General features: G+C 37.3%; 1 protein-coding gene across 3 annotated transcripts in view; it reads right to left on the reverse strand.

The window, feature by feature from the left end:
• The window catches only part of Tmem161b (transmembrane protein 161B), a 76,338-nt gene that overhangs the window by 46,172 nt on the left and 12,521 nt on the right, over positions 1-17,645 (reverse strand). For 2 of the 3 annotated variants that reach the window (XM_041663749.1, XM_041663750.1), the window contains exons 2-3: positions 6,892-6,995; positions 2,182-2,207 (exon numbers count right to left, since the gene is read on the reverse strand). Coding sequence is in view for 1 of the 3 variants with exons in the window: in XM_041663748.1 (XP_041519682.1) it covers positions 6,892-6,995 (104 nt within the window). In the remaining 2 variants the exon portion in view is untranslated. The remainder of the gene's footprint in view (positions 1-2,181; positions 2,208-6,891; positions 6,996-17,645) is intronic. The other variant, XM_041663748.1, reaches the window with a different exon arrangement.

Below are 17,645 nucleotides of genomic sequence, written 5' to 3' on the forward strand. Positions count from 1 at the left end.
GCACAGAAGCTTAAAGAAACATAACAACGCAGTAACAAAAAGTCAACAAAGCAGTATCATCAACAAAAAATCTAAGCGGTAAACTGAAGAGGTAGGTAAGAAAGGACCAGATTGTGCCAATCCTTCTAGGTGACAGTACGGAGTATAGACTTTATGCTAAAATAACAGTCTCAAACTTGGGAGGGAGTCGTTCCATTTATGCTTTAAGATTTATTTTGTTGCTCTGTATATCAGTGGGAGGCCAGAAACAATAGCAGGAAGATGTATTCTGGACAGCAATTCACCAGGCAAAACTCAGATGGATGCTTGCCCAATTTCCCTTAATAATAATAGTCAGTACTTTGCAGTTTCATTCACTACCACATGGTTCCCACTTTCTATATTTTGTCTCAGAAAAATGACTGCATGTTTGCAAGAGCTGCACTATGCCTTCTTAACAGAGCTACAGGAATGTACTTAGAGGAAAACTGTTTACTATGTTAAGCAAAAAGCATAATGTAATTTGCACATATATTATGGCATAACTAATGGGGGAAATTAAATAAAAAGATTAGGAAGAAATAAAACAAAATTTACATTATTATTACCTTTGGGTCATGGGCATTTAATTTACCTTTTTTTAAAAAAAAACATTTTTATCAATTTGCCATTTTTGTTTTTCGCACAGTAGGTATATGCTGAAGTGGAAAACAATAAGAGACAAAAATAAATTTAAAAAGGTTCTCACTAAGAACTGAACCTTTCATATTTAAATATATTAATTTCCATGCATTTGGTTGGCTACTCTGTGCTTTTTCTCACTTATGTTGAATTTCTATTAGTAGCAACATTTCAGATAATAAAGTTAAGCTGTTGTTGTACTTAACTAAATTATTGAATCAAGTTTATAATGGTCATTCTCATATTAGCTACTTAAATAATTATCTGACCATTATAACAACTCAGCAACACTGAAAGCCAAAAAGCAGAAACTAAAGAATTATTGGTTTGAACTTTACTATAAAATTTAAGTAGCAGTGTATGCAGGAGGAAATATAGGAGGGGCGATCAGACTAGGAGAATTCTGGGAAGAGGAAAGGCTCAGTCTGCAGATGCCAGCCAGACGCCAAGGAAACAAGACATATAGGAAATGAGGTAACGCCACAACCACGTGGCAATCCATAAACTAATAGAAATGGGTTAATTTAAGATGTAAGAGCTAGCTAGGAATATGCCTAAGCCATTGGCCAATTAGCGCTTTATTAAACCAAATATAAGTGATAAATCTTTACAGGTCAGCATCCTGATATCATGAGACAGGTTTCTAATTGCACAAGCCACTCAATCGATGGTACTTTGTTAGAGCAGCCCAAACTGACAAAGGCAGTGACTAATCACAATTTCAATTTTTATTCTAAATGTTCATAATTATATTAGGCGGAGATAAGATAATTCTCTGCTATTTGTTAAAAGATTTCAAGGAATATCATGAACATTTTGGACCTGGAAGTTATTAAGGCAAAGAGAACAAGGACTCAAGCATTCCATAAAGCAGTAGCTGAAAATTTAAATCTTTCCCTTGGTCTTAGGTCCTACCTACTGTGCATTTGAATAGTAGGTTTCTCTCACAAAAGGGAACTTCCAGATTGTTGACTCAGGCAACATGCAAACAACAACAGACAAAATTCCAACAATTGAACACTAAGGAGTTATGACATCCTACTTACTCAATATGGAATGAGACAATATTTGAGTACATTTGACCAAATTATAATTTAATTTTAAACTATTATTAATGTGTGAGAGGCATGAGAGAAAGAGCAGGATAGGGTGCACAGACAGTACAAGAACATGCATGCCCTGCACAAATGTGGGAGTCAGCTTTCTCCTACCATGAGTTCTGGTGATTCAACTCAGGTCTTTGTGTTTATGTGTCAAGCACTTTTACCCACTGGGCCATCTCACAACTACTGCCCCCCCTCCCCAAAAAAAAGTTTTGCTGAGGGACACAGGAAGGAAGGTAGCAAACCAAAGTGAGAGATTAGAAAAATCGAACTGTAAAGAGAGATGCATGCATGAGGTTTAAGCTGTGCATCAAGGAAAATGAAAAGCAAGGTGGCCAAGAAACTATCATGAGTCAGCAGTACTGTGTTCATGCAAACCCACTATTCAAATGTACGAAGACAGTAACCTATCACTTACCTCTGTGCAAAGAGGAGCCAAGCAAACTTCAAAACAAAAAGTAACTTTTGTTACAATAGAAAGTAGAGAATTCTTTGGCTCAAGTGAGTGGTTATATACACAGCTGTTCACTCTAACTTTACAAAAAAATGCAACTTTTTAGGATTGTTCTTCTGAAGGTAAGGGATTGGAAGACTGAAAGGACCAGGCTCTATAGAGTTGCTTTCTAAGGTCAGCAATACACTTCATAAGTTACTGCCCTAAGAGATGTTCCTTACTAAACTACTCAGTTTCTCATAGAGGAGAAATTCCTTTAACCGAGTCTGATAATCTTTAAAAAGTACAACTACAACTAACTTTTCATATAATAGTGGCTGAGTACACCTGCAACCGAACCAGATGGGTTTCAGGGTTCAGATTTTGCAATATTTACATACATATGGTATCCTGAGGTTGGAATACAAATCTAATTGTGGAATTTATTTGTTTTAATATACATTCTGTCCAAAGGCAATTTTAAACAGTGTTTCCAATGTACATATACTTTCTCTATTACTTGGAACATGATATGTCAAACTGACTACTTGTAGTGTTAAACACAGTTGTCTAAAACATTTCAGAATTTAGATAATTTTAGATTTGGGAATTTTCAATTCTGAATGGTCACTATGTATTCTCCTATTAAATATTGGAAGGATGGAACATTAAACACATGGAAAAAATTTTATTTCAAATGACAAGAGGTATAGACTGAGTAATAGATAGTATGATTCTGTAATCAACAGTCAGTGCTGATGTGCTTTTTGATTTAGAATATAACAAGGCTAGATGCCAAAGAATAACAAAAAGAACACAAATAAGTGAAAAGAAATCATACACTACCTGTAACTACCTGTGTGTGCACATGTGAGTATATATTACATATTCATGACATACTAAAACACAAAACACTGCAAGAAAAAAAGGCAAAGAAATAATCCGAAATTACTCAACTGCCAACAGAAATCACAGTTCTACTTGTGATTAGAGAAAAATGTCACGTTTTAAACACTGTTCACACATGGCAGCTCCAGGACAAGATGAGAAGTATAAGAGAAGCTATCAATGAAGCAAATACAGGAGTTCACCCTTTAGACTTGATAGAATGTATAAAAATACCCCTTAATGGGTACTCTTGAAACTACAGACACTATCAAACCCTATATATGTTATGTTTTTCCTTATATATACTTATTGGTAAAGTTTAATTTATAAATTAGAGGCAGTAACAATGAATAACAAGCAGCAAAATTATACCAAATTACAGCAAAACTTTATCAAGAAATTGTAATAAAAGTAGTTAATATTGCCTCTCATAACCTCACTGTACTATCCTAAACCTTCTTTTGATGGGGTGAGGTAAATAACGCCTGAGAGATCAGATGAAGTGAGGGGTACATGGTATAGACAACCTAATCTACGATGTACAGATTCTTTGAATGCAGCACTCTGATACCACACAAGTAAGCCTCACTCCCTGACATGGGTCTTAAGTAACTAATAGGTAGGTAGCATGTAGTTGGTCAGTTAGGAACAGAGTGCAGTTTCATTGTGTTACTCAGAATTGTTTGCCATTTAAAAGATAAACTGTTTATTTCTGAAGCTTTTTCCATTCAGTATTTCAGACTGGGATGAACTGTAGTGGAAAGTAAAAACCCAGGTTTGGGGGAAAATTGTTATACTAGGCTGTGACTTGGGCTTCTACAGGACGGTCTGGAGCTGTTTATTTCTCATTATATGAACCTGAATACATTACTTACAACTTGTTTTCCCACATGTTAAAATGGAACTAATGCCATCTATTCCAAAAATGAAATAGTTATCCAATAATCTTGTTTTTATTTCCGAGGTACAATGAAAACACTTCTCTGTGGCCTTTAGCTAGCCCTAGTCCAAAGGCCCCAGCTTATGAAAAGAATGAGTATTTCCAAGCTTCACACCTCAGGAGCTTTTGATCCATAATCCACCCTCCTCTCATTTGCCAACCAGCACAGCATTAACAGTGGTCACTAAGGTCGTAGAAGAACACAAAAGCCACAAGCAAGACAGCTAGGATCCCTAATTTTCACCACTTAAAAGAGAACTACATTCCTTAATCAATATCTTGTGAAGAGTTCACCTGAAGAACTGCACAGTCACACTGATTCCCATTTGACCCCATTCATGTCTGGCAGAAGTGAAACAAACCTACATCAATTTCTATGCGCTGGGATAACATGTCCCACTGTGTCTCTTCTACTTCATTCAGAATGTCCAAACGAGGCACTAGATCTTAAAAGATCTGTCAGGTGGTATCAATGGAATTAAGCCAGATTAAAGGCTTTATACTGTTTTTTTTTTTAAAGTACTGTTAAAAATTATAGAAAATGTTATTTAGTGAAAACTGGAAAAATAATGAACTTTTTATATTAAAAGTCTTATTAGTTTTAAAAACTGCTCATTTTGCTAGGTACAGTTGCTTATTCCTTGAAGGTACTGACTGACACCTTTGGAAAACTGTCTTAACTATGAGGTCAGTCACTTGACTCAAGTGCCACTTTAACCTCTGCCCTTCAAAGGCACAGGGTCAGAGATACAGGCCATAAGTCAACACGAACACAAGTCCTAAGTTTTAAGAAAATTATGATTTATTTATATTATCATGGAATAAATGAATAGTCTGATATACACAAAAATAAAAAAGAATCCACTCAAATTCTTTAGCATACTGCTGATTAGTGGTATTTATACATTTGTTCATTCACATAAATGATCTTGCTAAACAGTTCTATTAAACATAGTCATTCCCAAGTCATCCTACAATAGTTTTCAACTGCTAAAATGGCTTCCAATGAAAATTATCATTTAAATGATCAATAGTACATAAGTCACTAAGAAGATATTTGAGTGTTTTTTCAATTTTAATACAGTATTGTTTCATAGTAATGAAGGCTGACAAAACAGTAATTATTCTGAAGGCTATAAAATCAATGATCATATTCTACTCAATTAGTTGACAGTGCTGAGAGTTGGCTTTTGTGACTCCAAAATGTTAGCATCAAACTCTACAAATGTAGACAATATTAAAACATAAAACAGTAAGGATATGAAAGACAAGAAGTAATCCTATTAAATTATGTCTATTAATAGAACTTCACTTAGCATTAAAAAACACCTTTATTATTACAAAATACAAAATCTGCTAACAAGAACAGTCAATATGACACATTCTTGTAAAAGATCAAACTCTAAGTGATGGGATAGCTCAGTGAGAACCCTTCAGATAAACAGTACCCTGGGTACAATTCCCAGTGGCACAAAAAAAGAAAAAACTCTATAACACATTATTCCAGTTAATAAGTTTATTTTATATAGTTTAAGGTTTGCATGTTTTATTCTAAGTCATTTACTTAGAACTAATGATCCATTGTGCAGCTGTTATTTTATTTTTTCATAGTCTACGGAATACAAAGTAAGTAAACAAGATCATGGAAGGTATAGTAAACCTACATAACAAAATTTTAGGCATAGATACACGGGCTTCTCAATTTTATCAAAATATTTTATCACTATTTAAAATACATTAAACAGTTTATTTCACATTATCAGTATACATATATATATATAAGTGGGCAATATTAAAAACTTTTAAGCCTGAATATTTTTCTATATTTGACTGTCACAAAAAGTATGAAACAGCAAACGTGAATAAAATGAAACATAAATTAGATAAAGGAAACTTAAATTTTTTAAAGAGAATAGCTTTCTAAATTAAAGGCTTATTTGTCTTGCTTCCTAAAAGTATTAGTAAGAGAGCCACCCAGTGTGTTCAAATCTCAAAAGGTCTAAACAAAGTAACACAGTCGGTATCTAGTCAGTTACTGAAGTAGTCATGGCACCAGATTCATCACTGACCTTTCGGTAAGGGCACAGGAAGTACATATGGCTTATACAGATTTTCTGTAATACTATCATCTAATTTCTTTTCTTCTGATTTTATTATATTATACAAATTTTAGCATGTCAACCTAGGTTTTTTTGGAAGCAGTGGAGATAAACAGTATTAAGTTTGCAGTACAACAGATATATTTAAAGAATACAACATAATTCCACTCTGTCCGTACTGAATTAAGGACATTAAAACAATAAAACAAAGAACATTAGTTCTTATACTAATTTTTGTAATTAAACCACCAAAGTAGGAAGTTTTTCTAATTTCATTCAAACATTTAATTCACCACTTGGATTTCTAACTTTTCACCCTCTTGCTGACCAGCTTTTTTAACTAGAAAATAAACTTCCTATTCTCAGTGGTCAGAGAATAGATGAAAGAAGAAAAAGGAAGACTGGAAATAGGAACTGAATTCTTATTGCTTGCGCTGTTGCCTTTGTGCAATACATATAAACTACTATGTAAAGAGAAAGCAAGATTCTCTCTCAAAATCCTTCAATGTAATTTTAGAAACAGATTTGAATTAGTACATGGAGGACGTTACTCAGACTGGTAAGCTGAATGGAGACCACAGGTACCAGGCGTTATCCAGGTGAAGTGGTATATGCTTACAATACTGATATTGGGAGGCAGAAAGAAAAAGACGGGGAAGTGAAGACACCTAAACTACATAATAAATTCGAGACTAGCCTGGGTTACAGGAAGCCTCTCTCAAAACAAACAGAAAAGTGCCCATTACAAACAGCCTATCCCTTACTTACCTGCCATTACAGAGTAGCCAGCGAGCAAGAGAATAGTGAGGTATAATCTTCTGCATGACACTGGCCATCACCATGGTAACAACCAGCTGAATACCTATCACACCCTGTGTGAAAAAGGAAACAAATTTAACAATAAATTAATTAATGTTTGGGGACCCTGTTGGAAAACTCTCTATACATTTTGAAAACTGTATTTTAAAACAACTGACTAGATGTTAAGAGCACTGGCTGCTGTTGCTCTTCCAAAGGTCATGAGTTCAATTCCCAGCAAACACATGGTGGAATACCTAAAATGAGATTTGGAGCCTTCTTCTGGTGAGTAGGCACACATGAAGACAAAACAATGTAGACATAGAAAAGTAAATAAATCTTTTTTTTTTTTTTAAATCTCTTCCTTTGGTATTTAGGCTTACAAGACCACATACATAGTTTAAACTTAAAGCACAGTATGGGATGTCACTCCTATAAACCTCTTCAGACTCCCAAAGTATCACACGTATGCAAATCCAAGTGAAATAAACTAAACACTCAAAATTTATACCCAATAAATACTCAACATAAATTAAGGATATCCGGTCAATTTTGGTGAAAATTCTGAGGTGCTGAGAAGGTATTTTTTGTGTGTGTGCGCTTCGTGAAATGTTCTGTACATATTTTGGCTCATTTGCTTTTTAATGTCTGTTAGCTCCAGTATTTCTCTGCGTAGTGTTCGTTTGGATGACCCAACTGGTGAGGGTGAGGTAGTGAAATCTTCCACTTGGTGTTGCGGGCGACTAGACTCCTTCCTGATTGCGCAGAGGGCTGTTGTCTGGGACGGTTATCTGTAAGTTTTTTTCCCCTTTAAATAAATATCACCCTATTAATCATAATTCCAAACTGGTGTGGCATTGTTTGCGACTTACGCCTTCACCTCAGTGGGAGTCAGTCATGTTGTGAGGGTCAATATGTGATTTAAGCTGTAGTAAGGTTTCTTTTACTAACTTGGGTACCCTTGTGTTTGTTACATAAATGCTATGAATTTAAATGTCTTGGTGGATTTTTCCTAGAAGAGTATGTAGTGTCCTGCCCTATTATCTTCTGATTGGTTTTAGTTTGAAGTCTATTTTGTCAAATATTAAAATGGCTATACCAGTTTGCTTCTTAGATCTGTTTGCTTGGAATATCTTTTTCTATTATTTTACCCTGACATGATGTCTATCCATGATGTTAAGGTGTGTTTCTTGGATGCAGAAAGGTGAATTCTATTTTTGCTTTCATTCTATTAGTCTATGTCTTTTTACTTGGACATTGAGACCACTGAGGATAAGAGATATCAATGAACACTGTTTGTTGATTCCTGTTAATTTGTGTGTGTAGTACCATGTGTGTGTGAGTGTTTGTGTTCTCTTGATTTGCTGGTCTGAGATTACTATTTCTTTTTTTCTTTTCTTTTTTTTTTTTTGGTTTTTCGAGACAGGGTTTCTCTGTGGTTTTGGAGCCTGTCCTGGAACTAGCTCTTGTAGACCAGGCTGGTATCGAACTCACAGAGATCCACCTGCCTCTGCCTCCCAAGTGCTGGGATTAAAGGCATGCGCCACCACCGCCCGGCTAGATTACTATTTCTTGTGTTTTGTCCTGTGTAGCGCTTTTTGTTGGACTTGATTCATAGACCTATAGTGCTTAAATTTAGTTTTATCATGGAATGTCTAATTTTCTCCATTTATTGCGATTGAAAACAACCCAGGCTGTTGCCAAGACTATAGGTTGTCCTTGAGAAACTGATGACAAGGCCCTATAACTGAAGATACCACCTACAAAACTCATTAAACATGGAGAAGTCAACCTTGTGCCTACATAGAGCTTTCTACATGCTAGCATCTTTGGTAAAGGCAGAAATGAAAATACCAACACAGCTACAAATCCTTGGTCAGCAAAGGTGTCCTGCCTACAAAATATGCTAGTGGCAATGGGAGCACAAATTTGGGGAATAAACAACCAATATTTGATTTGATTTAAGGCCTACTCCATGTGATGGAACCCTTACCCAACACTGTTTGGGTGACCAAGAATCTGAGATTAGATAGCCCAGGGACCTAAGGAAAAATCAAACACACTGATCTAGGAAAAGAACACAGCATTAAAATGACTCCTAATAACATTCTCCTATCCTCACAGATCAGTGCCCTTGTTCAACCAGCATCAGAGAAGCTTCTTTCTCAAGACAGTCAAGAACAAATACAGAGACCCAGAGGTAGACATTATGCAAAGTGAGAGACCTTGGAATAACCAGCCTTAAGTGGGACACATCCATCAAGTCCTTTCCCTCAAGGCTCAGGAGATCTTGCAGAAGCCGTAAGCATAATAAAGAATGCAAGAGCCGGAGGGGATGAAGGACACCAAGGAAACAGGCCTTCCACACCAAAAGGATCCAAGCACACGTGAACTCACAGAGACTGAGGCAGAATGCACTGAGCCTGCACAGGTCTGCACCAGTTGAGGTCCTAGAGTTGAAAGAAGAAGCTGACACATGCCCTATCCTTTACCCAGAAATAATCTCCAAGTGACAACCACTTGCAAATGAAAATTTTTCTATGGGATTCTCAGGAAGAAACAAACTACTCTTGCTGCATGCCCAGCAAGAGATGGCCAATACAAAGGAAACTCCTAGAGCATCTTTGGAGGTTCCTTGTCTCATAATGTTGTGTCAAGGCTTTATTTTTTTAAAATTATATATATTTCTTTTGGCCTACATGTCTTTTGTGTATTACAGATAGGGCATCTTTCATTCCCTTCACATCCAAGGCTACATTATTTTATTTCATTCTCCACTCTTTCTCCTACTGCTCATAACAGAAGTTCTGCATCTTTTAACCCTGTATATAAGCACATAAAACTCCTAAACAGTATGCCAGAAGATTGGCTTACTCAAAATTATAAATTTAAAAAGCAAACCACTTCTAGTTAGTAAAGTGTTACAGACAAAGTGAGCCTCACTCAACCTGGCCTTGAAAATTGACAGTAGCCCAGAGTCTTCAAGGTCAGTGGTACTGACTCTCACAGACACAGACAATGTAACAGTTCAGTCATCTCTGTCCAATAGTAAAACCATATTTTAGTTGCATTTAATAAAAGTCGCTACTATAAAAAGCTACTCCAGCAAGATTGACCTAGAAGATGTATATGACAGAATGTGATAAACTAGGGGAAAGATATTGCCCCTCTTCCTTCAAATCACAAACTGTAGTGAGATACTGCTAAAGAGGTAGGCCATGGAAGTGACACAAATAATCCAACAAAAATCTGGGAAACATTTTAATGATCTAGATTTAAAAATAATGACGCTGTACCTTTGTACCCAGCATTCTGGGGATGATGTTGAAAAATTCAGAAACTGATCAAATATAGAGACAAAAGAGAACTAAGAACTTGAGAAAAGCAAATGGTTTTTATTTATATTTATTTATTTGTTTGTTTTGTTTTTCCAGACAGGGTTTCTCTGTAGCTTTGGGGCCTATCCTAGAACTAGCTATAAGAAAGCTGGTATATTCTCAGTATTTTAGTCCATGTGTGACTAAAAACTGATCAATGCAAAAGCATAACTCTAATCTGTTCAATTACTATGTCACTTTCCTCTTCTGAAATGAAGCTGAAAATAGCTTTCAAAACTCCACAAACCTGCTGTGCTAAACACATTCTTACACAACAGCAATCGTTCAGCTTTCTAAGAGAAGTCTTTCCTAGAATGTGTGTCACTGTTAGATGACTACAAATGTCATACTAAAAGAAAATCTAACTTTAACCCTAAAATGGGAACCTACATCAAGAGTTCATTTTAAATTTATGTGAAAAAAATTTGACCACAGATACTCTTTTTCATACACATACAGGAAGACCACCCAGAGTACATTATCAAAATATAAGTTTTGGAGAAATGTTTCATTAATCTGCTATTTTACCAGTACTAACTTAGACATTAGCAATTTTAATATTCACCCCAGAATTGAACATTTTAAAGTCTCTTAAATGTCCTGAATATTTTTCCTTGTTTCTTTAACAGGGGATACTTAAATCAAAAGACTTATAAACTGATACACTGAAGCTACAAACACCATCACAGTTGAATCTCAGCATGCCACAACAGAGGGGCCTTAATGGTTTTATTAATGCTTCAAAACAGTAGCTTGGCCAAACAGATAGTTCCTATCTGGATCCACTGTCTCTAAGTTCAGACTCCCTTGACAACTAAAACTGGGAAAATTAATTTATGAAATAGTTTAGGGACCCAAGACTCGGGTAAAGCCTACAGTACCTTGTGGTTACAGGTCTACTAACCTGAGGCCATGGACAGCAAGGAAAAGTTACATCTTTAGTATCTAGAAGAATGATCATTCAATTTTTGTCATTAATAGTTTCTGAGTAGGTTAAAAATCTTACCAATGAAAACTAATTCTCCAATAAGTAAAATATATAACAAACACCAACTGTCTCTTCTGCTTGTCAACAATGGAAACAAAATTTCTATAGTGAAATACAAACATGCTGCAATTTTAAATTTCAAACTTTGAAAATTATGTTACCCTTGGTGGAGTTGACATTTTGTTATGTTTCATTAAACTAGCTCTCCTGCTGACAAACAAATTGAAAGGAAACACACATTGTTTACTATTAGAGGGTATATTTGCATATAAACTTGGGACTCAGGATCACCCCAAATGGTTTCAATTATCATCTCCCTTACAAAAAAAGGGAAAGGCTATTACCCATCGACTTCCCCATTTTTTTTTCTTTTTTGTTTCTCAACTGTTTAAAGCACTTTAGTGACTGAGATCAAGACAGACTGAGGCAGATTTCTTAAACATGTAAAAATCAATTTTACTCGAAAAATAGGACTTGCCATTTCAACCTAGATTGATAAAAAACTTAAGCACTCACACTTTCAGCATTTAAACAAGCCTCTAGACAATTAGCAAAGGAAAGCAGAATTTAAATGACCAAAATCATACAACTACCTGCTCATAAACTTGGCACCTAATTTCAAATGTAATGATTTTTTTACTAAAGTCTACTGAATTCACTTAATTAATATGCATTATTAAAGAACAAGCTATTGTATGGTGCTTTAGAATACTAGAAGCAACTAGTGCATGTTTTTTACTTTAATGAGCAGTTGGCACATACCTCAGATGAGAGATGCATATTATATTCAAAAGTGATAAGCGGATAGGAAGTCTATGATAACACAACAAAAGGAAAGAGAAATTAAGAACAAACTATAAAAGATTACCTTGGGAGGTCAAGTAGTATTCAAGGGCAGTAATTTGGTCAATCAACACTGCTAACTGCCTTAAGAGAAAGATTAGAAGGCAAAACCATATAGTAAAAGGTAGACTATGGAATTTAAAATTTAACATTAAGGCTATAATGCCATGGAAAGTGGTATGATATGATGAGTAGTTCAGAAATATTCCGCTGGATACCAAGAACAAACGAGGAAAGCCCAGCAGCACTAGGACAACTGGCTCAAACCTGAGAAGTGGACCTAACGTTTAAGTAAGCAGGGAAGCACCATTTTCATACTTTAGTGACAAGAACTATGTAAGTCTGACTATGTATGTATAGTGTAACAGAGATAAATTAATAATTTTGAACAATAACAAAGCACTATGAATCAAATTATATCATCATAGAAGTAAGTATAAATCTAAAAAGCAAAAATACACTGTCCTGCTAGTTATAACACATGCCTATAATCTCAGCAAGATGAAGCAGGAAGATTACAAATTTGATGCTAGACTTGGCTACAAAAAGTTGTTATTCACCCTGGGCTACAACTTTCCTAGCCCCTTCCCATCTGCCTTTCCATCTTCTGTAATGAAATGTGTTCTCCTGCCTCATGACAGCATCAGAAACAGGGAAGCAGCTGACATGGACTGACACTTCTAACACTGTAATCTAAAATAAACCTTTCTTTCTTAAAACAATTTTGTCAGGTATTTTTTTCATGGCAACAAAGCATCTAACTTGGAAGATATATACCTTTCATTTCCTGTTTGATGAAAGTATCACTTTGGAAGTCTAAGTAATCAGAAATAAGGCAATGAACATGGCATATACAAAATTAGACACATTAGTAAACTACTTAATTAAAGAGAAACTCTAGGACAAAAGGGCAGTTGAACCCAGGAGGAATGAACAGAGAGAAACCACTCCAGACAAAAATCAAACTGAATATGACTGAGTGTAAAGGGTACAGAGGAGGAAGGCTCAACAGTTCGGCAAGCTGATTCCGTTTGGGTGGATGGTAGAATATAAGAAGTGGTAGACGGAAAGAATCCCAAGAAGCAGCTGACAAGCCTCAGGGAGGCATCCCAAAAAAACACTTGGCTAAGCACAGCTCTTCAGAAAATACATGTTTACTGGTGTGGTAAGGATAATCAATCTGCTTGAAGCAGACTGACGGAAATCAGGTTTGGAAGAGTGCTATGGCTTAATTAACAGGAAAACGTAAGCTGGTAAGCACTAAATTTACCAAGGACCCATTCAATTACTGTCTTAATGTATGAGTTACACAAGAAACCAAAAGCCCAGGATCCTTGGTGAATTTAGCACAGAACACAGCAAGTAACACTGAAGGACATTTCACTTAGGCAATGCTTAAAGACTGATAAAAAAAAATGCACATACAGTAGATCTTTGTAGTGTGTAAAATATATTCAACCCCAAATAGTTCTGAATATGTTTTACTTGGCTACTTAAACTGTTGTTTCTTTAGACTTCCAACTGATAACACAAACCTGTCTGCTCTTTAGATAAAAACTAATGAAACACTACTCCTTTTGACATGTAAATACAAGTGTGATATGGCTATTCTAGAGCCAGCAGCCCAAGGAGTCAAGCAATGTCTAAGTTCAATACGAAAGGATATATTTCTTTCCTGGTATATTGATTTCATCCAAATGTTAACCCACACCACCACCTACAAGCAAAAGATGATAAACTATAAGATAAACATTGTATAGCATTTCAGTAACCCTAAGGAATAATTAAGCCTACCAAATGTGGTTGGGAAAGCCTGGTTCAAGGAATGTTATCTAACCTAGTCTAACAAGGTTAAAAATGGACCCCACTCAAGGGCTGCCCCAGTCAGGGCAACAAGCAGGCTTACAGCAGATCCACATCTATGCTTCTCCCTAGACTCCTCCCCCTCCCCCCAAGTCTCATCTCCACCTCTGCAGCAGAACGCTTGCTGAGGTCTGCCTTTTCTCTCTGACCCTATCCCCAAGAGATCACAACATCCCCTCAAAGCTTCCTTCCTCCAACTCACCCCAGTATCACAGCCTCCAACACCAGCAGACATTTCCTGGGAACACACTAGCTAAGCAGGCCAGAAAACAGGTAAGCCAGCTAAAGACTTTCATCCCTCCCTCCTCCCTGTCGAATCCAATTTCCCAGTCTCACCCCCAACTCTGCAGCAGAACTCCTTGCTTCCTATTCCCATGTCCTGTAGATCCATGTCCTGTGTATTCATTCCCCTTCTAAACTCCTTCGCCCAACTCATCACTCCATCTCATCCCCGAACTCGAGCAGGCTCAGACTATGCATGACAGAAAACCAGGTAGGCTATCTATAGATTCTTCTCCCTCTGTTCCACAGATCCAATATCCCAGCCTCAATCCCAGCTCTGTAATGGATCACCTGCTGCAGCCTCCCTTCCCCTCTACCCACATCTCCTATGGATCCCACAGATCTTCCTCTCCAATTTCCATCTCCCCACTAGTTGCTTTATCCCAGACCCAAACTCCAGCAAATATTCGAAGCCACCAAGAAAGCAGGAAGGCCATCTGTAGCTCTTCCCCTCCTCCTTATTTCCTCTAGATCCGCCCCGCAGTCCCATTCCCAGAGCTATAGCAGAGCCTCTGTGGTGACCACTGACCACCCACTTCCCCATTCCAAGGAGACAAAGTGAGCATATCTTTGTTGACCACTGTTCTCAACCTCTAGCCTATGCCCACTCCCAAGTGTCAGCACCTAATACCCAGAAAAAACGTTTTACCTGGAACCCCTAGTGGTCACTACTATCAAGTCCATAGAAAATTTCCTACCAGGAAACACATAGGTATGACACTCCCCCAAAAATCCAGAGAAAAAACAGAAACCAAGGAACAAAACACCCACCCAACAAAGCCAAATACAGAAATCAGCACCTATGCCTATAATCAACCCAATCCCAGATGCCTAGACACCAGTGTTAAAAATCACAATCAAAAAAACACAGCCAGAGCAATACGTCCCTTCTAGAATCCAGCTATTCTACCACAGCAGGCCCTGAATATTCCAACATAGCTGAAGCACAATAAACCTTAAAACCACCTGTAAGAAGATTATAGAGGTCCAGAAGAAGTTAAGAAATCCTTTAAAGAAATCCAGGAAAAGAAACAGTGTAAGGAAATGAATAAAACTGTCAATCTCCTGAAGACAGACAGAGAATCAATAAAGAAAACACACACTAAGGGAATTCTGGGAATGAAAAGTTTAGGAACTGAAACCGGAACTACAGAGGCAAATTCATGAACAGAATACAAGTGCATCTTACACTCATCAGAATAGCTATGATCAACGCAATAACACAAATGACAGCTCATACGGGCAATGATGTGGAATGGGGAAACTTCACTCCTCCACTGCTGCTGGGAGTGCAAACTTGTACAGTCACTATGGAAATGGGAATGGTGGTTCCTGAGAGAGATGGAAATCCATCTACTTTTAAGACCTAGCTATAGCACTTCTGGGCATATACACAAAAGATGCTCCATCCTATGACAAGGACATTGCTCAACTATGCTCATTGCTGCTCCAGTCGTAACAGCCAGAGATAGGAAACAACCTAAATATGTGATACATTTACACAATGAAGCTGTTAAAAAAATTACATCAGACAATTTGCAGGCAAATGAATGGAACTAGAAATAAATCATTCTGAGTGAGGTAGCCCAGATCCAGAAAGGTAAATATGTTTGCTATGTATTCACTTATGTGTGGATATTAGCCATTAAATAAATGATAAGCAACCTAAAATCTTTAGACCCAGAGAGGTTAAGTATGGAGGCAGCAACTAATGGGGATGCGTGGATCTCCCTGAAAGGAGGAAATAGGAGTAGACTGGGGGCACTGCGAGATGCTAAAAGAGGACCAAGTGGGGATGGGGAAAGGAGATAAGGTTGAGGAAGAGAATGTGGGGACAGACTGTTATGTGGAGGCCCAAAAATGTGAGCCTATTTCCACCCCGTCTAAAGGTCAGAGAGTTGGAACTTACTTCTGTTCCCTTCAAGGTTATAGTCTGTTTCTATCTCAAACAAAGGCCCTACCTTGATTTAGGTCAGAGTTCTGCTTTCTCAAGGTTATTGTCAACAGGTGTGGCTAATATCTAGACCTTGATTTCAGGTATTAAAAAGTAGATCTGTTTCTACTTCAAACAAAAGTCTAAAGATCCAACTAAGTTCCTACTCCTTTAGGGAGATAACAACAGATTGCATCCTAGGAGTGGTTTGCCTACAGAATGTTTTGATCCAGGATATGAGTGTTACTTGTCTTGTTCTAGAAACAGAATGTTTAACTAAGAATGTAGCTCACAACCTTCAACTGGTCCTTGTATCATGCTAACAGTTTTTTTTTTTAAATCTTACTCCTACCTTTTAGGGTGGGGGTATTTTAAGCAAATGGAAACTAAATGCAGCTGGTATCAGTATTCACTGGAACTCCCTCCCATACTATCCTATGCTTCTGCTTGTTATTTTCACTCGTGTCCTCATTCTCTTTACTTATTTTTCTAATCCCCATGCCCCTATCCTGGTAAGTGGTATCCTTGTCCAAATTGGTCTCCAACACAGCTAGAATTAAGGGATGTTTGAGGTACATAGTGGAAATTTCGTAAAATACATGAACGGGATCCTAATGAGGTTTCCTAATAATGGTGATAGAGTCCCTACTGGCCATCCCCTGTCACCAAGCAAGTCTACTGTGATGGCCAAATTTGAACAAAACTATTAACCACCCATTTTATGCCCTCTCCATGATCCCAAGTTCCCCCAAATTTCAGAAAAGAGTGGAACTCCACCCTGGGTATGACTGATGAGGGTAAGATTGATGACAGCCACTAATGACATGACTAATGACAGCTACTAACTACACGCCTCAACCACGCTTGATGTATTTTTAACTACTTTACTCTTCAATTCTGTACCTCCCCTCACTATAACCAATCAGGTTAAATGTCAGTTACCCCAAAACCCTCTGACAGGGCTTTGATCCACTTGTGGTTTTCCCTATATAAACCCTAATTTGTAAATGCTCAGGACCACTCTCCTCCACCCACTGCGCCAGAGTGTTGGACAGTGGACCAAGCTTAGGCTTGTAATCAATTAAACTCCTTTGTGTTTGCATCAGATACAGGCTTTGTGGTGGTCTTGTTTGGGGGGGTCTCACAACACAGGCATAATACTACTAGTACTGGGACTGGTTGCATTCAATTTTGTTGTTGGCCAAGTGGGTCCCATGGAAAACCTCAAACAATCCAGGCTGTTGCTAAGAAAAAGGGTTGTTCTCTGCAAACTGACTGAGGGGCCCCATTGCCAGAACATAGAGAAATCGGGTTGGAGCTTACATGATATCTTAATCTCTGTTCTAGTGTCTTTGATGCAGGAAAGTACTCTGCAGGTTACCAAAAGAAAAATCTAAATACTAACCACCTACAAAACCTTTGACCTGCAATTTGTACT

Source organism: Microtus oregoni, unplaced genomic scaffold (assembly GCF_018167655.1).
Source record: "Microtus oregoni isolate MIOR12 unplaced genomic scaffold, Mior012 000014F_ref0000157, whole genome shotgun sequence".
Lineage (NCBI taxonomy): Eukaryota > Metazoa > Chordata > Mammalia > Rodentia > Cricetidae > Microtus > Microtus oregoni.